This window comes from Vigna umbellata, chromosome 1 (genome assembly GCF_029865625.1).
Source record: "Vigna umbellata cultivar VRB3 chromosome 1, Vumbellata_1.0, whole genome shotgun sequence".
In the NCBI taxonomy this organism is placed as follows: Eukaryota; Viridiplantae; Streptophyta; class Magnoliopsida; order Fabales; family Fabaceae; genus Vigna; species Vigna umbellata.
In genome coordinates, this window is record NC_142165.1 from 15,174,855 (window position 1) to 15,199,851 (window position 24,997).

The window sequence follows — 24,997 nt, forward strand, 5'->3', positions numbered from 1 at the left end:
AATGTTAATAAATTTTTATACTTTTTCTATTTTAAACTTTTTATAAATTTCAATTAAAATATTTGATATTTTGTTATATTTTAATTTTCTATTTTTATATATTTTTTCTGAATAAAAGTTTTTTTCTAAACAAATTTTTTATATTTTTTCAAATAAAAATTTATATTTTTTCAAACAAAAAAATAATAATCAAATTGTATAAAATAAAAGTGAGACTGAAGAAATAAAATTCATGTAGTGATAGTAATAAAAGCGTGAAAATTTACTTAAAGAAATCTCCTTAGAAATAGTTTTCTCATACAATATGAACCCTAAAATCAATTTTGACACGGTACACTTACTCCCTTTCTTATACAATCGGAAGCCCTAATATATGTTCCCATCCTTCTGGCGAGAGCCTTAATAGGTCTCAAATTCAGTCGTTCGAAATCAAGTTCCTGCGTTAAACACAAATCTTCAACTGGAAATTTGAGAAGCTCAAGCCGGCTGCCGAGGAGGTCGAGCACGTGGTGGCGCTAATGCTTCTCCCGTGAAGGTCAAAGACAGTGTTGTGATTGTCCTAAAGGTGAGATTTTTAAAATGGTACATTATAAAATTGCAAGACATTTGTTTATTTTGATGCATTTTTGTGTTTGGAATTGGTATTGGTTTGGGTTCTTAGGTTTTCAGTGATATGATTTGGTTTTCCAGTGGTAGTTGTAATTGCACCTTCATTCTGTGTTTATTGGTTTAGGTTCTTCCTGTATATATGTGATTATGTGAGTTTATAGGGTATAAAAATAGGGTTAAGGATACTGATGTAATGGATTTATTTAGAAATAAAACATTGAAGAATTATAGAATACATTGAAATATTTGGGAGAAGGGTTTTGGATGAAGATGAAGAGTGAAAGAGATCTAGAGATATGGAGTGAAATGGGGTCCATTGCTTGTATAAGTGATTTGTTTGGTGATTACTCTGTGATTTGTGTAATGAGTAATTGTAGTATTGCTGACATTACTAGTAAATAATGAAGACAACATCACACTAAAATAACTTCAACGAGAGCTTTGTTATCTTTTAATATATATATATATATATATATATATATATATATATATATATATATATATATATATTTTTTTTTTTTTTTTTTTTCTTTTTTATGTTTATTGAGTTTTTAAATAATTGAAGTTGCAATATGCTAGAGTTGCTCATGCCTGATCAATTTGTTAGTCTTGGAGCCAAGCATCAGTAATTTGCATATAAATGTTACCAAGAGAATTTACTTTACTTTTGAGTGAAATGAAAAGAACAGTCTTTTGATAGCATGATAACATGATCTGTCTTAGTTGCCTACTTCGTGAAAGAGACACGGTGTAATCATTTTAATTATTGAGAAACTTTTTAGCATGATATGATATGAGCCATATTATGAAACTCTAATTTTTGGGTGCAGATTTATGATTTACTAAAAAAGAATCACGTGGTTTGTCTTCTACGCAGCTTTAAGTATACATGCTTAAATGCCTTTTAGCATTAAAGTGATCATATTCTTTGTTATTTCTCTCTTAAAATGCTTGAAGGGTATGTTGTTAGCCTTTATGTCAACATACTCTGTTTTGTGGAAATAAAATTTGGAATGAAATGTTTCTTCTCCCTTTGTTTACCTTTGTATCAAACAATAGCCACCCCACCTTTGTATCAAACAGTAGCCACCTGACCGTCTTACCTTGTGTCTAGGCTTAGCCCCAAGTTTCAATCCGGGGATTGTTTTGCAAGTGGTTCTTACTTCAATTAAGGATTGCAGTTTAAATGGGAAAGCAAGTCACCCGCAACATTAATGTTATTGAATATATGATATCTTTCACTTTTTATAATATGAATATGTACCGACTTTTACTTAACATTTTATGTTCTGTGATTTTTTATTTTATAATTGAGATGGAGAGAAGTCAATTAGTTGCTAAAAATTTCTGTTTTGACCTTTTGTTATTATCTGGATTTTATTTATATACTACAACTAGGGTCATTTGGTTAAGTTTATGATATGAAGTTGGTCTTAATCAGTTTGACTGATCGTTAATTGATTCTGAGTGATTAATCATGTTCTGTACATCTTTGTAATTAAAAAAGAATTAAGGTAATTGTATATGTAGTTTCATGGTAGACTTATGTTGTGACTATTGGCTGATTCATAGAGCTTGGTCATGTTAAATAACCTTTTTTTTTTTCTGTTATGGGTTCAAACATTGTAACAGTTTCAGCCATGATATCATTCCCTCCAAATCTGACCATCAAAATTTGTGCATATTCGTTTTTGATTTGAATAAAATGTTTATACTGCAATTGGAATCTGTTTGGAAAATTGACTTAATTAGTAACTTTCTATTAGCTTAATTAGCAATTGTTTGCTAGGAAGTGGATCTGGAATTACATTTGAAATTGCATTTGAATTTCAAATTTCGATTGAGATTGGATCTCCAATTAAAATTCGATTTGGATTTGGAATTAAATGACATTTGCTGGTCTGCTCACTCACTGGAAATGGATTCCTTTTCAATTTGAATTGCAATTTTATTGGATTTGAAATTAAATTATATTTGCAAGACTGAACATTGAAATTGGATTTGAAACAGGATTCGCACTTCAATTTGTTGGAATTGGTTTTACTTATAATTCACATTTGTTGGTCTTATTGAATTTAAATTTGTATTTCAGTTTGTTTTATCTGCTGAAATTGGTATAGTAGAAAATAAAGCTTGGTTTCAAATTGCACCTTCATTGGAATAAATTGTATTGTATTAAAATTCAATTAGGTTTTTGCTTAAAATTTTAGTGGTTAAAAATTTCTTTACAGGCAGGTGTAAAGAAAAATATCATTCAGTCATGACTTTCGGTGAGCAATGAGCAACAGTGACAAAATCTGTATTTTATTTCTTTTTTCTTTTCTTACAATAAAAAGCGTGGCTGCTATTATTATTATTATTATTATTATTATTATTATGTTTTTAAATATCACATAGCACCAATTGGATCAACGCCTCCCCTAATATTATTTTTTTAAATCCTGAGAGTTCCAGTGGTGCTCTTGCTGGATGCACACTAGGCTCGCTAGGCGAGAAGGTAGCATTGGGCGGGAGTCTATGGTACCTCTGGTTGAGTGACACTGGGCGGGAGTCTATGGTACTGGGCGATATAAGACAATTTTCTTTTCTTGTTTGGAATGGTTTAAGAGGACACTTGATATGTAAATGTATGTATGATTAAATATAATAAATGATTGTTTGAGGTGTATATAAGTATAGATGCATGAGTTTGGATTATGTGAGATTATTGAATATAGGTATGAATTGGTGAGGAGGTATGGAATTCTAAGGAGGATACACAGTGGAGCATCTTGTGTCCATCGATCATACAATAACGATATTTTTCCAGATCTTGGAAACTAAGCCAACGACCAGATTCCTTCTCCCTCATTTTCCCTATGTCCAATTCGCTTCATGTTCCACTTTTTCCTAATCCAAGCAAGACCAGGGTTTCCAACCATGCACGTCTATATCAATGCCGAATAGCATTTTCTTTCTCTTTCTAGGGTTCATCACAAGCATACAGCATGAATACTAATCTCTGCCTTCTTTGCCTTTACCAGGCATTTTTATTCTTTTCATCTCAATGGAACTTGTTAATTGATTAGTTGTGAGTTTCTAGTGATAGTTTGATTATCAATTGCTGCAGCTTGAACCAGAGGAAATGAGTTCCCAGATTGTGACCGGCATATTGGTCAAGGTTTGGTTATTAGTTTCCGTGTTGGTTGTAACTGTTGTTTTGAAACTGACTGCTAGCAATTGGTTACATTTCTTTTGGCATATCTATCTGTATTGAGCACCTTAAAATTGTTTTTGTGCTTGAGATTGTAATTAACAATGTATTTTAGCATAATCCGCTTTTAGCTGGCAACACACTTACACTAAAAGTTTAAATGTTTGAGTTTTTGGGTGTTTTAAAGGACTGGATATTGTATTTTATGATGTTGAGCAAAGTTGGAAAGGAGAGAGAAGTGGCAAAGGGGTGTGTGATGTAAAAATTAGAGTTTAGATTTTGTAATGTGGACAAATATAATATGGTTATACTCATAATTTGGTGTTGGGAAAGTTATAACCGGACACTTGTTGCCTTGTTTTTGAGCTTTGCTTATGAACTTTTGTTGCGAGGTTAGAGGTAATGCATTAGTGGTATGTACTAGAGAGAGAAACAAAAGGGAAAGGGTGAATGATCCAAAACATGTTTGGTTGAACTTAACATTAAAATAACGATGGAAGCAAACTACTCCTAAATGGGGTGCTGCTGAAATAGAGAATGAAAAGAGAGGGATTTCATAACTAAGGTGCCACACAACCTGGGACTGGTATAACAGTAGAATATATGAAGCTACAATTGAACCAATTGGAACAAAAATGATACTGCCTGTATGGGTATAGAGGGTGAAATGTAGGAGAGGCGAGAGCTTAATCACTTAAGGTGAACATAATAAAAGCAGGGCAACAACTCCAGATGGGTTGTTCGCTGCCAATGGCTTTTCTGTTTTGTTCTTTAAGAAACCCTTTTGGAACCAAAGACTACTGCACCTCTATTTCATTTTTGTGAAGACATCCCCTAAATAAGATCTCTCAATATTTTCTAGTTGTCCCTTTGATTAAGTATATGTAATTAGCATCACTAGCTTTAGTTAATTACTATTAACTGATGGTGATATCTGGCTAGCAGTACCTGACACCCTTATCAATGAGATACATGTTGATTCGGTCTCACCTTGCCATAACCATTTTGTGCCACTTAATTGAAAAACAGATTGAGTAAAAATCGAAGTATAAACTGTAAAGTCATATAAGTACGTAGTAATAGAATGGACCACACACTGACTTGGACATCTTAATTTCTTTTTTCTCCATAACTATTGAAAAGAAAGAAAAAGAACTGGAAGAGAGAGAAATAACTTATTTCAACTCAATCTAGTATGCCTGATGTCTTTTTCTATATTTTAGTCTTATAGGAATGAAATATAGTTGTGAAAAACACTCTTAATTGCAAATATATACGATCTCTAGTAGAAATTTAATGGTTGTGATCAATCATTTTCAAGTTTTTCCTTCTTGTAGCTTTTTTGGTATGATTATTGTTTTTTGATCATAGGTTGTACTATATAAAGCTAAATATTAATGTCTGTCACTAAAGGCAAATTTTGATAAATAACTTAATTAAGCACTTGTTCAATATGAGCTAGTCATAATATGCACTTGAATCTTAGTTTTATTTTTTATTATTGTAGAAATCAGTTTGAACTATTTTCACATAAGATATAAGCTGTTTTTATTAGTTATCCTAGAAAGCTTATCAAATAAGTTGAAAACATCTGATGGATGTATCATAAGCTATTTTCATAAGTTTTTCCCAACACTAACAGATGTGAAGATGAGTGCAAATAGACATTGAATAAGCTCTTCCTAACTGATGTTAATTTGCTCATGGCTTAGGAACGTGAGTTCATGGTTCCAGCTTGAATATGTTTAAATGCTGAGAAATGTGATTATTTTAGTTGGGATCATGTACCAAACTAATGATGGTGGAAACCTTTTTGGAGCAAATCAAAATTTCTTCTTAAATAGGTTGCCAAACATAGTTTCTGTGTTGGAGGTGGACTCCACAGACTATAAATTGCCTCAGTTTGAAGGTTTCTCTGCATGACGTGTGTTGAAGTGTCACCTCTATTAAATTCTATTATGTTGACTTATTTAGTTTCTCAAAGTGGAAGATTGTGAATGGGGAAACCAAGTTGTTATATTTTGTGAATGTATAACTGCCGACTTATTATTATATACATGTTTAAATGTGTAAACTGCCAATGTCTCACATTAACTAGCTGTAGATTTTGGCATTCTGGTTTGACTTCTATTTTTGACAGCTCAATTTGTTGGCAAATTTAAATCTGTGGATATAATTGACCTATTGATATCAACATAAAGTAAGCCTTATTTCTTAAATGTTATCCGCATTTGATATGTTCTGATGTTCCTTTGTTGCCTTTTTTCAATTGTCTTGTCATTCTCTTTCAACCGCCTGTGTTTCTTCCTCTGTTGGTTGGTGCATGATTGGTGCATTTCTTAACTGACATTTTCAATCTTATTAAATTTGGCATGCTAGCAGATTTCATATATTTTATGATAGCATTATTAATCATAGGAAGCTTGCTATGACTTGTTATTGCTAGTTCAATTCCACATTATAAAACTTCTCTCTCGAGGCAAATTATAAGTTTTACTTAGTCGACATTGCTTTTATAAAACTTCTCTCTTTCAACCGCTTGTGTTTCTTCCTCTGTTGGTTGGTGCATGATTGGTGCATTTCTTAACTGACATTTTCAATCTTATTAAATTTGGCATGCTGGCAGATTTCATATATTTTATGATAGCATTATTAATCATAGGAAGCTTGCTATGACTTGTGATTGCTAGTTCAATTCCACATTATAAAACTTCTCTCTAGAGGCAAATTATAAGTTTTACTTAGTTGACACCATTGCTTTTATAAAACTTCTCTCTTTCGACCGCTTGTGTTACTTCCTCTGTTGGTTGGTGCATGATTGGTGCATTTCTTAACTGACATTTTCAATCTTATTAAATTTAGCGTGCTGGCAGATTTCATATATTTTATGATAGCATTATTAATCATAGGAAGCTTGCTATGACTGTGATTGCTAGTTCAATTCCACATTATAAAACTTCTCTCTAGAGGCAAATTATAAGTTTTACTTAGTCGACATTACTTTCTCAAGACAATTTTTATCTCACGCTCTATTTTAGGACAAGTTAATTTGTTTGGTTAAGTGTCATCTGCTTATTCTTTTTAATATAGGCGGGAATCAAATCCTTTCTGTCTTCCCCTTTTTATGGTTTTGTATACATGCTAAATATTCACTTTTTTATAGTAAAATAATATTTATATAATTTCAATTTTTGAAGGAAAATTAGAGCTTGTCTTTGGAAGACTTAGCCTTGCATCCTCCGGGAACCAACTTTGTGCAACTGAAAAACTGATGGCGAAGAAATCTGAGGAAGAATGTCAAATCATGATTCAGAAGAGTTTTCGAAGTATGTCATATTTCCTTCAACATTTTCTTTCTTACTTATCGGTATGTTTATCATGTCAATTTTCTTTGACAGCTCCAATGGTGAGGTTTTTGAGGGAACGTTTGGAGAAAGCTGGGTGTATAGTTGAAGACAATTTTTTCAAAGCTATTACTTGCAATCAAGAAGTGGCTGGTTCTTATGTTCGTGGTGAAGGGGTACCTATTTCCTTTCTCAGTTCTATTACTGCTTCGTTGTTTTGTTCATGGTAGTCAAATCATGTGAGATATAAAAAGTGATCTTTCCTGGAAGTTGCCATTTTGGTGGATTGCTTTGAATCAACATTCAAAATTGCAACCCGTATACTCGTGATACAGTCTCTCCCAGTGGCGAGCGAGAAGAAGTTGGCATACCTCACGGTGGTGCTTCTCAGAGTATGTTACACATGCCATGGTAGCTCTTAGGACAGATAAATTTTTAGGGTTTTTGATGGGTTGGCAAAACTAAAACCCATCTCTTTATTTTCAAATCCCATTGACAACTTTTTTGGGCAATTGATTCCTCCATCTCATCAAATTTATTCTCCCACCCCATCAAAACCTTCTGGAAAAAAATTCCGGAATTGTTTATTGTGTTTAGGAAAATAAATTCCGGAAATGATGTGTTGCAAGAAGTAATTGCCCCTTTTTGTTTTCTCAAAATCCAATTGCATTACTACAACAACCATGACTATCAAAACTTAAGCCCATCTTTGTCTTTTTTTTTCTTCAAAACCCAATTGCATTTGTCTTCTGGTAAGTGAAAAACTAGCACGACGTATTTTTTTGGGTTCTTCTTCCTGCACCTTCCTGTTTTTCTGCTTGTACCCCCATAAAATCTTATATCCCTATTCTATCTTTCAATTAAATTATATTAAATCCCGAATTGCCTAATTTCCACCATTCTTCCTCTTTTTTCTTCCTTAAGCACAACACCACACCTCCCCCACTAGCTCCTCACCATTCTCCCTCACAATCCTCCTTCTCCTTCTTCCATCACCATTTTCCTTCATCATTCTCCTTCTCCCTCGTCATTATCCTTCTCCTTCTTCTATCACTATTCTTCTCCTTCCATTACCATTCGAGTTTGACAAGCTCTCTATCACCATTGTCTTTCTCCTTCTTCCATCACCGCCCTGTATGCCTGCATCTCTCCTCTTTCACTTTTTTGTATTTTGGAATACTGTTTGGGAAGGTATTTCTAGGTCTAGAAATACGTTATGAACTCAAAAATACATTCCGGAATAAAAAAACATTTTCAAAACAGATGTTTTGGAAATATATTTCGAAACATCCATTCTTTTTTTTTTTGTATTCCAGATGAAATACCTTCTGAACTGTTATTCTGAAATATAAAATAAAAATTTCAGAACGAATGTTTTGGAATATATTTTCGGATCCCTAAAAAAACTTTTGGAACACATTTTTTTTTTGTACTTGGGATTGACATTTTCGAAATATATTTTTGGATTCGGAAACACCTTTCAGAACCCTCAATCCGGAATGTATTATTTCATATTTTCTGGATTGAGTGTTCCAGTTGGTATTTTCTGGATTCGGAAATACCTTCCAGTATATCCAATCTGTAAATTATAAAAAATAATTTGTAAGGATTTTAATAAGGGGTATTGTTAGGATATAGGGTATTTGGATATAATGGGAAATGGGATTAGGATAGAAGGCAGAGGAATTGTATAAATATATTGATTGTATAGTTAGAAGGGACTTTTTGAGACTTTGATTGTTGACAGGCCTTAGACCTGTGAAGGGGATTATGCCCCTGTATCTTGACTGTAGAGACTATTCCTTTGTGAATAATACCAGATTCTTTCCATTCTTCTCTGTATCTTTGTTGTGAGAGGTTGAGAGGGAGTTCTTGATCAGGCTTCTTGTTCGGAAACCTATCAAATTGGTCCAACCTGCCGGATCTGATTGGTTGAGGGAAGAATCGCGAGTGATGGAGCGGAGAGTGGTGGCGGTAGAAGGTCAGTTGGAGGCTGTAGAAATTGCGATAGCGAAGACGAAGGCGGACACGGTGGCTCTGAGACAGGAGTCCGCGGCGATGCGCCAAGACATTCAGGCGATTTTGAGAATGATGGAAGTCAATCATCGGTGAATGAGAACGAGGGTAGACACGACGGAGAGAGAGAAAGAGGTGGGGAAGGGAACCAAGAAGGACAGTCTAACTGGGGGAAAAGGGTGGAGTTACCCGTGTTTGAAGGAGGGGATCCATTGAATTGAATCAATTGGGCGGAACAAAATTTCGAAGTGCAGAGAGTGGCCAAAGAAGAAAAATTGCAATTGGCCTTCATCAGCATGGAGGGATACGCGGGGGTATTGGCTTCGCTTTTGGAGGGAGAAAACCAAGAACAACTCTTGGGAAGGCTTGAAGAGAGCGATGGTGATTAGGTTCGGAGGGGGAACTCGAGGGTTGATTTATGAGAGGATGGTGGCCATTAAAGAGGCGGGACCGGTGAACGATTACATTTGGGATTTTGAAGTTTTGGTGGGACAGACGACCAAGATTCCTGAAGAACAACTTCTGGGTTACTTCATGGCGGGTCTCCAAGAAGAGGTGTGCAATCATGTGAGACCGCATGATACACAAGATTTGATGACAGCCATGCAAATCGCGCGTAACGTGGAGAAGCTGTGTAACCTTTCGAAGATCGGAGGCGGACTGATGACCAAGAATCAGAGTTCGTGGGGGAGGACGACCGGGCTGGTAGCGCGAGTCGAACACAGTCGCGATGCGCAGGGCCGAGGAGGGGTAGCGGAGAGTGTAGGATCAATGGATAAGGAGGCGACCTAGGGAAGCGGAATAGCGAAACCCAGTTTCGATGGTAGGGGGAGAAATATCCGAAACTTACCTTACTCGGAGTTCGTGAAGAGAAGGGAGGAGGGAAGGTGTTTTAGATGCGGAGGGCCGTTTAGTCCAGGCCATCAATGCCCAAAGAAGGGATTATGAATGTTGATATTGGCCGAAGAAGAAGAGGAGGATTTGCCACCACCTAAGCCTCCTGACTTGAATTGGAGGTTATAGCCAGTGGATTCCCTTCATATGGTGAACCCGACGTGAAACGAACACGCAACCTTCATATGGTAACCTGACGAGGAAGAGGAGCCATGAGATCAAGCTTCCCGATTCCAATCTTGAGGACAAGGTTGTTCTGCAGCGGGGTGTAATGTTAGGATATAGGGTATTTGGATATAATGGGAAATGGGATTAGGATAGAAGGTAGAGGAATTGTATAAATATATTGATTGTATAGTTAGAAGGGACTTTTTGAGACTTTGATTGTTGACGGGCCTTAGACCTGTGAAGGGGATTATGCCCCTGTATCTTGACTGTACAGACTATTCCTTTGTGAATAATACCAGATTCTTTCCATTCTTCTCTGTATCTTTGTTGTGAGAGGTTGAGAGGGAGTTCTTGATCAGGTTTCTTGTTCGGAAACCTATCAGGTATGATGGTGGAAGGCCTTTTGAGCTTAGAGACCTCAAACACTCACCATACACTCACTGAACCATCCATCAAACACCTGGCATGCACCAATTCTTCATGTATCATTTCATTCCGTTGCCTCATTTTGCGACTTGGAGCTATTCTAGCATGGAAATTACAAAGACCTTCCTACTATCAACCCCCTCCTAGGAGACACCACAATCATAGAGAACATCATATGAAACCCAAGCTTGAGCTTCCTTCCTTTTATGGTAGTTTGGAAATTACAACATTTTTGGGGTGCAGGATGAAAGATGCCTATTTTTTTTCTTTTCAAAGCTCATTTTTTCTTTCGAAGACCATTTATTTCTTTAAAAGCAGAGTGAGAAATGATGATTTTGTGTTTATGAATTTATATTCCTTAAAGTGTGATTATCTTCTAATTTATGCTTCATATTTTCCTTTCCAATCTAGGGTAAAATCTCAATTTTGACCATCATGGTTTTGTTGGTTGAATTAGTGTTGTGATCAATGCTTTTACTTTGGCTGAAGGGTAATGTTTTCCATTCTCCCAGATAAAAGTGTGCAGTAATTATGTACGAATTCAAGATGATGTCAACCAGGTAGTAGTTCGTGAATTAATTCATGCATTTGATGATTGTCGTGCTGCTAACTTGGATTGGTCGGATTGTGCTCACCATGCTTGTACTGAGGTTCGTATCTTACATTCTTTCCCTACCAGGATTATGTTGGTTTGTCAACCCCCTTTAATTGATATTTTTTATGGCATTGTAAAACAGATACGAACTAATCATCTAAGTGGCGATTGTCATTATAAGCGAGAACTACTACGAGGTTTCTTGAAACTACGAGGGCATGAACAGGTAAACTTTCAATTTCCCTCATTCAATAAGGCAGCCCATTTATTTTAGTTGAATCTTTTCCTAGATTAATGTGAGCAAGTATCAGTTGAACTATATAAAAAAATAAAGAATTATTTTATTTGTAACAATCACAGCAATTACATTCTCATCATCTCTATTAGTAATAATAAAATTCTTTAAAAAACGAATTAAAAACATGTTGAAATGAATAAGAAGATTTTGAAGATGTTTTTTCCTAATATTGTTGAGATATTGAGAATATTTTTTATCCAAATAATTTGTTATTCACAACACTTTTCCTCAAATTAGTAAATGAATATCAACAGTTTCCAACTTACCTACAAGATCCTAGAATCTGTCCTGACAAATCTGCTGTATGAAAATCTTGTAGGGACATGAGTTGTAGCCACTAGGTCCCTATCAAGATTATCTATAATGAAGTGCCAGTCAATTTCAGTAGATGCAACCCACTTTGCTCCTTAGCAATTCAAATTGTCTAACTAGTGGCGAAGTCCTGAAATACACAATAAGAAGAGAAAGAATTTACTAAACAGTTCAAATATTTTGTAGGTTTTTGTATAGAAACAAGGCTATTGGTCAATTGTGGGACATAAAATATCTTTTAATAGAATAGTTGATTCTAAAGTTACATTCCCATATTCGTTTATGCGTAGTATCTGATACTTATGAATGAAGTATCTAATCTATAAAATCAATTCTTTTATGACGACAATAATTTGTAATTTTTTATTTTTGCAATGTTTAATATATGTAATTTTAGTTTGGGTTCACACAATTTCAATCATATATATATATATATATATATATATATATATATATATATATATATATGTTAGATATATTATATCTTTTATCTTTTAGTTAGTTTGTTATTATTTCTCATTTGTATTTTGGGCTTAGCCCATATTTCTTCTATTATAAATAGAGAATCCTATGTGTGTATTTTACACAAGGAAGATTAATCCAAATATAGTTTTTCACTATATTCAACGTAGTATCAGAGCAGGTTCTCTGGTCTTCTTCCGGGGTCTCTGCTGTCTGCCGGCGGCCGGCCACCATGGCCGCCGGCAGCCCCTAAAATTTCAGCCGGCAGCCCCTAAAATTTCAGTGGGCAGTCCATTCTCTTCTTCTTAAATCTGTGCCATAGTCAGCACCAGTGCAGCCAGTCGCCTCTGCCGTCGACCATTGCCAACCTGTGTCCGCAGCCGGCCACCGTCACATGTTTGAAGGGTGACCTGTGGATCAGGACCGTCTCTTCGAGTGAGGCCAACCACGCCGGATTTGAGAGCCACTTCTCAGTCACGCGCCGCCACGCAACGCTTCTTTCCGGCCAGTCCGCCATCGCCGCCGAACGTCGTTTGCTCCGGCGAAGTCAAGGGTTAGGTGCGCCTTGAGAAGCGCAACCCAACCCTAGTGGTCTCGTCCTCCGAAGCCTCCGCACCAGCTGTCACGCCTCGCTTCTTCTCGGCCGCGTGTTCTGCACGCGCCGCCTTCCCGGTGTCGGAGTTTCACCGCGTCCCTGCAGATCGTCTCGCTGGAGCTTCTTGAGTGTGTTTTGGTTCCTGTTTCTCCGTTTTGTTGGCTTGGGCTCATACCTAGGGTTTTCTCCCTCACGTTTTTGGAACCCTAAGTCCCTTTTCTTCTCTAAGTTTAAAATGGCTTCTTCTACTGGAAATTTGTTTCACTGCTAAGGATGTTGATTCTAGCAGTGGGTGCTACGGAGAAAGATTTGGCTAGAGATGAAAAGTCTAGGTTTGAGAATGTGATCTTGAGCAAGATCGACTCAAAATTTGATGTCCAAGCACCCGCCGTTTGCCGCTGTCCAGGCACCCGCCGTTTGCCGCTGTCCAGGCACCCGCCGTTCGCCGCTGTCCAGGCGCCCGCCGTTCGCCGCTGTCCAGGCGCCGTTTGCCGCTGCTCAGTCGCCGTTTGCCGCTGTTCAGGCGCCGTTTGCCGCAGTTCAGGCGCCGTTTGCCGCAGTTCAGGCGCCGTTTGCCGCAGTTCAGGCGCCGTTTGCCGCTGTTCAGGCGCCGTTTGCCGCTGCACAGGCGCCGTTTGCCGCTGCTCAGGCGCCGTTTGCCGCTGTTCAGGCGCCGTATGCTTCCAACCACTGTAGGCCCCATCACCTCGTCAGTTAGTGATGGTAGTCCCTGTAGTTTTGTCGCTTCCAGCCACTACAGGCCCCATCAGTCAGTGATGGCAATTTAGTCCCTACAGTTTTATAGCAGTCAACCGCCGCTGCAGTCGCTACCGCCTTAGACAGACACAACTGCGTCAGTTCTTCTTGGGCTAGAGTTTAGCCCGATCTTCTTGTGATACACTGCTAAGTATCACCACTTCGGAGTTGTCCAGCAAAGAATTTTGGACCTCCAACATGTCTTTGGATCTTTGATGCCTTTGTTTCAGCATTGTAGCTTAATATTTTGTTTTGTTTTAGTGGTTCAGCAACTGTGATATTTCACATTTCCACCCTTCACACTAAGAGGGAGTACGTTTCCAAGACACTGAAAGTCACATAAATATGGGTGTAGTCCCTGCAGTTTTGTAGATTTCAGCTACTATTGTTGATCCCGTCACCCATCCATCATTGATGAAGATTTAGTATAGTCCCTGCAGATTTGTAGCTCTTAGCTTTCAGCTACGATTGTTGATCCCGTCACTCATCCATCATTGATTGGGAATCAGTCCTTGCAGTTTGTCATTGTCCACCACTGCTCTCCTTCATCCACTTTTGAAGTTGAAGTTTCACAAGTTTCACAAGCTGCTGTTAGTCCATCTATGTTTGCCTCACACTCTTGAAGACAAATCATCTAGTTCAACACTGAGTTCATCTATTCCAAGCTTAGTTCATACAATCTGTATGCTCCAGCTTGAGGGGGAGTGTTAGATATATTATATCTTTTATCTTTTAGTTAGTTTGTTACTATTTCTCATTTGTATTTTGGGTTTAGCCCATATTTCTTCTATTATAAATAGAGAACCCTATGTGTGTATTTTACACAAGGAAGATTAATCCAAATATAGTTTTTCACTATATTCAACAATATATATATTATATATATATATATATGTGTGTGTGTGTGTGTGTGTGCGCCCCCGCGCGCGCATCACGTATTATATTCTATTATTTTTAAGATAAGTGTATCATTGAATCATATGCACATGGTATCCAACACATCGTAATCCGTGCATCATAGAGTCATACCGGTTACATTTTCATCATGCCTATTTGTAATAATCAAAATCTTTAAAACAAAGGACATAAAAATATGTTAAATGATATAGAAAAAAATATGTTAAATGATATAGAAAAATTCTAAAGATATTTTTTCACCATTAATACTTTTTATCCTAATAATATGTTATTTAAAACATTTCATGGTTACTTTTCAAATTTACAATATCTAGTTATCAATTGGAGAAAGAGAAAGTATGAAGTTTAACTAAATTTGCCGTTCCATAGAAGCATTATTCTCATCTGAAATTTAAAAATTGCTGAGATACATAGATTGGTAATATCAAGCATCTCAGTCTTTTGTCGTGTTCATGCATGTACACATGGAGGATTAGGAAGGATTAGTAGGAAGCATACAATATGAAAAACTAGTTATTGCGCTTGCATATTTTGAAACTAATCATCAAAGAAAAGGAACTTTGGAAATTTATTAAAATGAAGAATTTAGTTATAACCATTTTTTTTTAAATAAATTTTAATTGAAGGTTACATCTATTGTTACTGCCTTTAATGTCACCCCTTGGGAGCAATTAGTGCTTTATTAAAAATTTAAGATAAGGAAAAGCAAATCTTCATGTTTGTCTGTTGTTTAAATTACTCAGGTAATCCGTTCATGACTACCCCTCCTTTTAGTTGAATCCCCTTAATCATATATATCCGCTGAAGTACCAATGTTGTAGTAGGGTTTTGTGTAGAGTTATAAAGAACTTGTTTAGATTGGATATATGATACTTGACTGATATGTATGTAAGATATTATTTAATATGGATTGGTAACTTGTTTAGTATGTACTACACATTGTCTTGTATGCTTGTCATCCCAAATCCACATTACCAAATACTTTGCAGTTTGTTAAAGGGAGCCATGGTTGCTAACAGGATTCATATGTTTTGTTCACAACATCAATGTTGAATTAGATCACAGAAAATATAAAATTTAAGGTAGAGGGAGTTAATCACTGGGGGGCCTGGTTTAACATTAAACTTGAGAAAGAACATATAGTTTCTAGTAGTAGCCTTAGGTACTTGAAAGATGGATTTTACTTCAATTTGGATCAAAGATAAGTTTGAAGATTCAGAGTTGTAAAATTATGAGATGGTGGTTTATGTTGTTACTGTGCTTTATTATAGTTTAATTGTTCTTATATTGTCTAATGGCGTACATTAAGCATTGGTGAAGAAAAACTTATGGCTTTTTCTCTTTTCCATGCCACATAATGATGTGGTGGTATTTCCAATTTTGTTGGATTGCAGCATGTTACTAAATCTCTAATTCCCATCCTCCTGAGTTTTCATTCATATGTAGAAAATCAAACGTCAGACGTTTTGTATTACATTCCTCAGTACAAACTGATGCATAATTTTCTGTTGTCCATATTATTGTGTAGTAAGTCAAATTCAGGATTAAAGTTGAATTGTGGATTGGTCTACTCTCTTTTTTTTGTTCTTTTTTAATGTTTTCATCTACTATGATTATGTGAATATTACATCAAATAATCACTTTGTTTATATGCTGCTTTATTCTATGGGTCTATTTGGACAATTTTTTTCGTAAGTACTTCTAGAAGAAACAAATAAGTGGAAAAATTAAAATGAACTTCTCCATAAGTCATAATAAGTTTATGCATAAGCATAAGCTGATTTGTGGAAGCATTCATATGGTTTTTCTAAATTTTTAATTTTTAACTTGGCCATAAGCTAGTTTTAACTTACCTACGAGCTCCTTTCATTTTTTTCTTATTTTTCTGTTATAGAAGTCATTAAGGAGTAGTTTGTTCAAAAGGACCCTATAACAAGCTTGCTATATCTCAACATTGGGTTCAAAACCATTGTGATTTTTGAGCTGTAAATAATTTTAAAATTAACATGAGGTACTGTTACTTTATTCTAGGTCGACATACTATATAATGCGCTTAAGTGTATTATAGTAATGTCGCTCCCAAATAATGACATTAACTTCGGCCGCACCCAACAAGTGGGATAATCCTTCATTTGGGCCAAGATGCCTTGTTATATGAATTGGACGACGAGCCTGATCCAGAACAAGGGTAATTCACACAATGACATATAGTTGAAGAGGGTTTCTTAGTTATTGGCTAATTAGAAATGGATTAGTGCCAACAGTCGCCTGAATTCTACTGCTTCTCCCTTTTACTTATCAGTACCCGCATCTCATTCTTTGGTTGGGGACAGGCTGTCCTCTTCACAAGCATATTAAAAGACTTTAACATGATTGGCGTCTAAAGGGACGAAAAAGAGTTTATATGTTTATAAATCCATTTAACTTGTGTCAAGTACAACTTTCTATTCTCCTTCAAATTACATCTGTTGGTATTTTGTTGCTGCTGTCATGCATTTCTCTCTTTTCTTTAGTATATTTAATTTGATATTTTAGACTATTTTGTTGCCTTTTATTTGTTCAATACTGAATCAATGTAATGGTACTTGAAGGAATGTGTGAGAAGAAAAGTTTTGAAATCTTTGTCTGCAAACCCTAATTGCTCTGGTTTTGCCGCCGAGGATTCCTTGGAAGCTGTATGGGATGTTTGTTACAATGATACCCTACCCTTTGACAGAGCTCCTTAAAACTACGTGGTTGGTACCAACATATAGTATAGTCACCATTGGTGCTAAACTATCCTTGCGGAATATTTTTGGTGGCCCCTTGTTGAGCACTACAAAATGTTATTCAAATTGAATGCTTAACTTTTGTTGGAATTTCTCACAAACTTAGTCTGTGGCAACTCCACCTGGAAGATCAGACCGGCTTGATTTCCACATTTATTTTGCATGTTACATTCTTCATTTAAATTGTTTTAGCCACATTTAATTTTGCAGACATGTCAATGAAGTGGCAATGTTGCACGATTTATCATCTGTATATGGTGAGTAATTCTTTCATGTTTTATGATTTTAGATAGAAGGTTTTTCGAAGTTGGCTGTATCCCGAGTTTTGTTCTTTAGACCATACAGATATAAATAAGATGGGGGACGCTATTTACATTGATGAGAACATCATTTATTTTTCAAAGCATAGTAATTGAATAAACGGAGAGAATTTTGTCAATAGTGAACAAGTGGAATCTGTTTTCCCTTTTATTTACAAGGATTGATGGTATCCTAACCAAATTCCAATGAAAATAGCTTGAGTAGGCGGGACAAAGATTATAAATTTAATTGATAACCTTTGTATAGTGTAGAAATTTAATTGCTAAACACTACAAAAAGTGCATAATAAGACAAAGATTATCGTGGCATATCACCAGTTATCAGGATTATATTGAAATGCTAGACAGAAGATGGAAACTGAAGTTCGAGATGAGAAAATATTGGAGAAAGAGTATTGGAGGCGCATATTGCGTATTACATTACCAAGCCACAATGATATGGGGAACTTGCAGTTGTCATTTACAGGAGCTTATTACGACCAGGCGGAATAAATAAAATAAATTGGAATAGTAGATTAAAGAAATAAGAATTAGCAAAAGTCAAGCCAAACATCGAAAATAGTGACCTAAATATAAATAGGCTTTTTTTTAGTCTAACGCGTTTGGGACAATGCTCTTATTGGCCAAGGTTGACGATAACTTTTGGCAAGTGAATCAAATTACTTCAAGTAATAAGTGTAAGTTCAAAGTATTGTTTTTCCAAGTAACTTATGTTTTGTTGCTTCATTGGAAGCATTTACCAAAATCAATTTAGAAATGATAATAATTGAAGTCACATTGATGATATTGAATTGAAATAACAAGAATTTAAAGATTACAATTTAAAGTTAAAAGAAGTTTCCTTGGAACTGGTTTCATGAATTATGTTAAAGTAAAATTCTAAACAATATATCATGTTTTCAAACATTCTCATTAATATATACTTGGTTTAATTTTCTTAAAGCAAGTACTAAATATATATGTTAAACCATTAATTCCTTAATTAATTTAATATATAATTTGCATTAAAATCTAATGTTACAAAACGACCAGAAGAATTGAAATTATTGTTATCATTCCTTTTGGTTGTTCTATCTTATGTCCGCATTCAAGTTCACTTTTCAGTAATCACAAACTTTCATTATACTTCTATATAGTGACAATAAAAACAAGAAGAACATATGAACACAGAGATATGTTAAACATGAAAGTTACATCATAGCGAATTCATTACATTCAATTTCATTGAAAGAGAAATCTAACAACTCCTAGTCATATAAAACATACATGTTTGATGTAAATCAGTGAAGAATAGTGTCATGACATCCTGAAACAGCCTCCTTGGAGTTTCTGGAATATTTTCATATTTTTCTCAGAACAAAACTTCCTCTTTTTAGTCTTTCTTGCACTGATAACCAATCCAAAAATATATAACTTACTCAGCACATAAATATGCATGCGCTAAGCGAAAATTGAACTAATCCTCTCTTAACGGATACCACTTGTTAAGCGAGTCATACTGATGCGTTGAGCAAGTAGTCTTCTTTGTAGATGAGCATATGGTTGACTTAATGAGAAAATGCTGATAGAACTTCAATGATGTATAAGTAAGATTTTCCTCCATCACCATTCTTTTCATATTTTTTTTAATTCTTTTTTCAAGTCACTTTCCTTTTTTCTCTAGTTTTACCATAACAAACATCAAATAATTATTGTCCCATTAAACCACATGTTTTATTCATATATCCTTATTTGTTAAATTTTTGAGCTTCTCTTTTATTTTTATTACTTTCTTTTACACTTATTTTATTTATTGCAACCTATTTTTTCAAATTTATATTAGTCTTCTTCTAAAAAAAACAAATATAAAAATAATGAAAATTACAAAAAAAAAACAAAATCTATTTTTCTGCGATTTTAAGGATATGAGTACCCGTATAATCGTTCGCATCGTCCTAGTACTTAATATCATTCTTTTTAAAATAATTAAATAATGTTTTAAAGATATTATTACTCGTGTGATCGTCTGTATCGTCCTAATATTTAATATCTTTTTTTAAATAATTGAATAATGTTTTAAATGTATGAATATCCTAGTACTCATTTGCATCGTTTTCATGTTTAATGTCTTAATTTTTCTCAACCATGTCAAAAATGCCAAAAAATACAACATCTTCAAAATAAAATAAAAAAAGTTTTATCTCCATCACTTTGTTTGTACGTTTATCAGGTTGTTTAAATTGTATGACATCCTTTCTAAAATAATTTCAAAATATAAAAAAATATAAAACCTTCAAAAATAAAAAATATCAACATTTTCAATGAAGATACGTAAGACCAATATCATTCTTTGTTGGGTCCAAAAACAAATTATGTTTCTTTAAAAGTGACATTTTTTTAGAAAATTAAACATTTTGAAAATCACATCAACGTCGTACATTTAAGTAAAGGTACTCTCTTCGTGTAGGTGCAGTAGGAGACTAATAAACTATGATTGCGACTCCAAACTTTATTTTCAAAACTGTTTATTTTTTCATGGTTTGTCGCCCCGTCGTGATTTTGGTTGCGATAGATGGCAACTCCACTAGGGACGGTAGAGAGTGAGGCCTATTAATTAAATGTGCATATTTGATGTGGTTTTCTTTATGCTTTTTCTATATCCTTTGTTATATATATATATATATATATATATATATATATATATATATATATATATATATATATATATATATATATATATATATATATATATATATGTTCATATCTTTATTGGATATTTGCAATAATTGCATGTGAATATTTTAGCCTATTCGTTATATTTGAAATAATTATATGACTAGATATTGAATCCTAGGGTAGGAGACATGCTATATATTTGTCCTAAGACTTTTCTGATTATTTTGCGATTGTGATTTTAGATATGCATGGTATTCTTCATTCTTAGACATTTATGCATATCATGAGTAGGGCCCTTATGTCCGAGTCTAAGTGTAAATTAGAATTAGAAGGGTTGTATAGTGATACCATTTGACACATACTTCTTATTTGGTTATCGTGAGAACTACATCTAGAATTTGTTCTCTTTATTTGTATTTATCAACTAAGGTAAAGAGGATCATAGCTCTAGTGACCTTAATCTTTAGGTTTAAGGAACCATTATAGTGAGATTGTATATATTGGCCTTAGAACTTTAAGCACCCAACCTTTGCTAAGGCAAGAGAGATAATTTTTTATCATTTGTTTTTCACATTTTCTTTGTACATAAAAATAAGTATATAATGAGGTTTTGAAAATAAAAAAAAAATATAAAAAGAAAAAAAATGTAATGCTTTAATGAATTCATATTTAATCGTTTTTCATTTTTCTTGTTAATCATTCTTATAAAAAAGAATTAAAAAATAAAAAAATAGGCAAAATAAACATTATTTGGCAAATAAGTTAATTGAATAAAAAAAAGATAAAACAAATATGTTTATCATCGATTTTGAAGTGTTTATTTGATTTACAATGTCCTGAAATTGCTCAAATACTTTCCTGCTCCATCACTTTACATCACAATCCTTTTTTCATAGAGAATCAATGTACAATGGGCATGGCCTTAAAATGTTAGCAGGCAAGCCTATGAGCAAGATAAAAATAAAATATAAAAACTGAATAACGTAATAAATAAATAAATAATAAAAAAAAGGCAAACAAGGGGTAACTTGTGGGAGTTGAATTTTTATTGTGAATTAAAACATGGAAAATAAAACAATTATGATTTGGGATGATGCGTGACATGTCTATTTGGTAGTAAAAAAAATAAAAACAAAAATTATCATCTTTGGTTATCCATTTTAAATCTTCAAAAAAAAAAACATTTCAAATCATTTTAAATAAGAATCACCTTTATTCTGAAAGGTTGACATAATGTTTACACGTGATTGTATACTAATAAAAAAATGGCTAAGAAAGAAAATGTTTTTGAGAGAAAGAATGAAAATAGAAAAAGAAGTAAAACATGTCAACTAAGAGAACAATATCATATGTAACATTATTTATAGACTTTTGTTTCAAATATTCATCCATCATTTTTATGTCTTTACTATCCATTTTTAATAAAATCCACATAGATCAAAGATGACTTTACTATCTATGTTTTTGTCCGGTTAAAAAAATTAAAAATATGTAATTGAAAAAAATTGTGTTTGGAGATTTGCTTGCAGATAAGAAGACGATTTTAGTGATTATATGTTTCAAGTGTCACTCAAAAATAATCGTTTATTCATGGTTTAATGTCTCAAGTCCTTATTTTCATCCAGAATTTCAAATAGGTCCCTTTCTTTTTCGACATCTCAATTGAGTTCTTATTTTTATAAAATTGAATCAAATAGGACCTTTCCGTCAAATTGAAATGACGCCGTTAAGAAGAATATGCTTTATTTCTGGGTGAAAATAATGACGGCGTCATTTCAATTTGACGGAAAAATCCTATTTAATTCAATTTTATAAAAATAAGGACTCAATTGAGATGACAAAAAAGAAAGAGACCTATTTGAAATTCTTGGTAAAAATAGGGACCTAGACATTAAACCTTTATTCATCATGTTAGAAATATTTCTGTCATTTTTTATAAATTTTCTTTGTCACCTATCCTATTCTTGATACCATTATTACTCTCGTATGAAGTTCATAAAACCTTGTCCAAACCTTGTCCAACCAATCATTTTGAATCCAAATCTTATGCAACTTTAAGCCTAAACATGGTTTAAACATTACTCTCTGCATTCAACCATTCACTTTGAGCTCAAACCTTGTCTAACTTTTTACTGTATTTCATATCACAATTACCAACCAAAATTTGAATTGTTAATTCCATTACCACTCAATCATTTATTTTGAACTCTACCGTCATAATTAGGTGTAACTTCAGTAATCTCCACCATTTTTTTACTCCATTCGCATATCCAAGTTACACACATTTTTTTTTTCATTTTTAGGTTTATTCACACTTTCACGTTAATGTCACGTTTTCAAGTTTTTATTTTTAAGTAATACCAAGACTAGTGTTACGTATTAAGGTCCACACTTCATTTTCAAATTAGGACAAGTTCATCTTCATTTCTTCATTATATCATCAATCATTCAGGACAAAAATAATTCACAAATCTCGAAGATTACTGTGTCGATCTAGATTACAAATTTAATAAAGATTTAATGTCTCAATAGGTCCCTATTTTTGTTCAGAATTTGAAATAGGTCCCTTTATTTTTTGGCGTCTCAATTGGGTCCTTATTTCTGTTAATTTGATGCAAATAAATCTTTTCCGTCAATTTCATCAAACGACGTTAATGAATGTGTGACGTGGCGTTACACGTGTCAATACTGTCCTCAGGCCACGTCACACATTCATTAACGCCGTTTGATGAAATTAACGGAAAAGATTTATTTGCATCAAATTAACAAAAATAAGGACCCAATTGAGACGCCAAAAAATAAAGGGACCTATTTCAAATTCTGAACAAAAATAGGGACCTATTGAGACATTAAATCTTTAATAAACGCAAAAAGAAAAATATAATGTTTCAATAATTTTACATTGCAACATAAAAAAAAGCATAATAAAAATAATATCTAATTGTACATATTCAAATTTGACGATAAAAAACATCATTGACCGATCTTAAGGATTATTATGTCGATCTATATTAAAAACTTAATAAACGTAAAAATAAAAATATAATGTTCCAATAATTTATACATTATAAAAAAACAAAGCATAAAAAAATGAAACATATCTAATTCTATATATTATACAAAAATTACACAAATACAACCACAAAGTGATGACAAAAGACAAGAAAATAACACAAAAATAAATATTAATAGTCTCTTCATGAGACTATTGATCGGAAATATGGTGACGTCAACTATAACTCGAGAGAGAGCTCTTCGATAGGAGTGACACAAGAAGAGTGACATCTTCTTCAACGTGTATAGAAGGAATAAAAAAGAGGTTCAAGGTCACGATTATTAGAATGGGCGGAGCTACCTAAAATGATTTCTAATTACATAAACAAAGAGAAATAAGAATTAGAAAATTGAAAAAACAAAAACATAAAGAATAAAGTATAATAAAAAAGAAGAAAAATGATTAAAACTCAAAAGAGTTGACCATTCATAAATGACACCCAAAAGAGGCCGAAGGGAGTCAGATGCGAAGGTGACACTTTGCTTTAAACGTTGCTGCTTTAGTTTTGAAACCAACTCGAGACGTTGTAGGCTCCAATTTCACCATGGCACCGAAGTTTTATTGTGATTTCATGCACTTGCTCTTGATTAGGACGTTTAAACCAATAATGGTAGCCAACCTCTAGTAGAGATAGTTTCTCCTTCGCCGAGCTCCATGATTTTTTTTTCTTTCTTATCTTCAACATTCAAAGTCTTCAAATTTTTGTTCATCTTTTTTTCTATTATTAAAAAAATTCCAAATAAAAGAGCATACGTGAAAAAGTGATTATGTCCATGTCACATGTATTTGCAATTAATTTTTTAAGTTAGTTTAGTCTTCAATGGTGCTAATGTCTAGTTCTAGACTTAAGGATGAAAAGGATAGATCAGTTCCACAATCATTGCAAAGGGATCCTACTATATCTAAGTCCAAAGCTTCCAGCGATATACCCATTATAATTAGGGTATAAACATTAAAAAACATAAATTGAAAAATGAGAAAAAGAAAAAGTGAATAACAAATAGAAATGAACAAAATGCTAAGAAAGAACATAGAGCGAAAAGAATAATAAACAGAAAAGTGTGAAGAGGAAAACAAGAACAAAAAAAAAAAGGCTCATAAACTAAAAGATAAAGACAAATTACTATTTCGGTACGACTCACTCACAAGTCCAAAAACTCATAAAATGCTTTTGGAAACACTCAGATCTCACACATGATAAAGATGACAAAGTGTCCTTCAACATAATCCAACATTTCTTTTAAAGCAAAAAATTTCACTATGTTAACGTGTTAATCAACTCTCTCAATTATACCAATAAAAAGAAAAAAAAAGTTGAAAAATCCAAAAAAAAATCAAGAATAAAAAGTAAAAAATAAAAAATCCTAAAAATCAAACTTATAAATTTTTCATTTTTTATATACTATTGGTTTTCACGAATTTCTTCGGTACACATACATTCTAAATATATTATACATTAATAACCTGTACATAAATTTATTTTCTTCATATTTTTCGAACTGATTCATAATAATAAAATTTAAATAAAAATAGAAATAAAAATCAATTAAAGAAAACAAAACACTAATTTCATTTTTTTCCATAATCTTGATTATGATAAGTGAGAGGATGGT

At 33.6% G+C, this 24,997-nt stretch overlaps 1 protein-coding gene across 5 annotated transcripts; it reads left to right on the plus strand.

Moving 5' to 3' along the window:
* The first annotated feature begins 286 nt into the window (after window positions 1–286).
* LOC124849238 (mitochondrial inner membrane protease ATP23-like) lies at window positions 287–17,733 on the plus strand. 5 transcript variants are annotated; one of them, XM_088097181.1, is made up of 8 exons: window positions 294–565; window positions 3,719–3,769; window positions 7,000–7,128; window positions 7,201–7,322; window positions 7,482–7,538; window positions 11,163–11,300; window positions 11,388–11,471; window positions 17,178–17,733. In XM_088097181.1, exons 3-8 carry the CDS (start codon window positions 7,074–7,076, stop codon window positions 17,310–17,312), a joined length of 591 nt encoding a protein of 196 aa, XP_087953307.1. In that variant the 5' UTR covers window positions 294–565; window positions 3,719–3,769; window positions 7,000–7,073; the 3' UTR covers window positions 17,313–17,733. The 5 variants fall into 5 exon arrangements, with proteins under 5 accessions (XP_087953319.1, XP_087953307.1, XP_087953304.1 ...); XM_088097193.1 differs by lacking the exons at window positions 3,719–3,769; window positions 17,178–17,733 and adding an exon at window positions 11,863–12,116 and having other exon boundaries at window positions 287–565; XM_088097178.1 differs by lacking the exon at window positions 3,719–3,769.
* Window positions 17,734–24,997: the final 7,264 nt, after the last annotated feature.

Coding starts and splice junctions, on each gene's coding strand:
- LOC124849238 (XM_088097181.1), top strand. CDS start 7,074: ATGGCGAAGAAATCTGAGGAAGAATGTCAAATCATGATTCAGAAGAGT. Junction 7,323..7,481: donor CTTATGTTCGTGGTGAAGGG/GTACCTATTTCC, acceptor CTCGTGATACAG/TCTCTCCCAGTGGCGAGCGA. Junction 11,472..17,177: donor AACTACGAGGGCATGAACAG/GTAAACTTTCAA, acceptor TGGTACTTGAAG/GAATGTGTGAGAAGAAAAGT.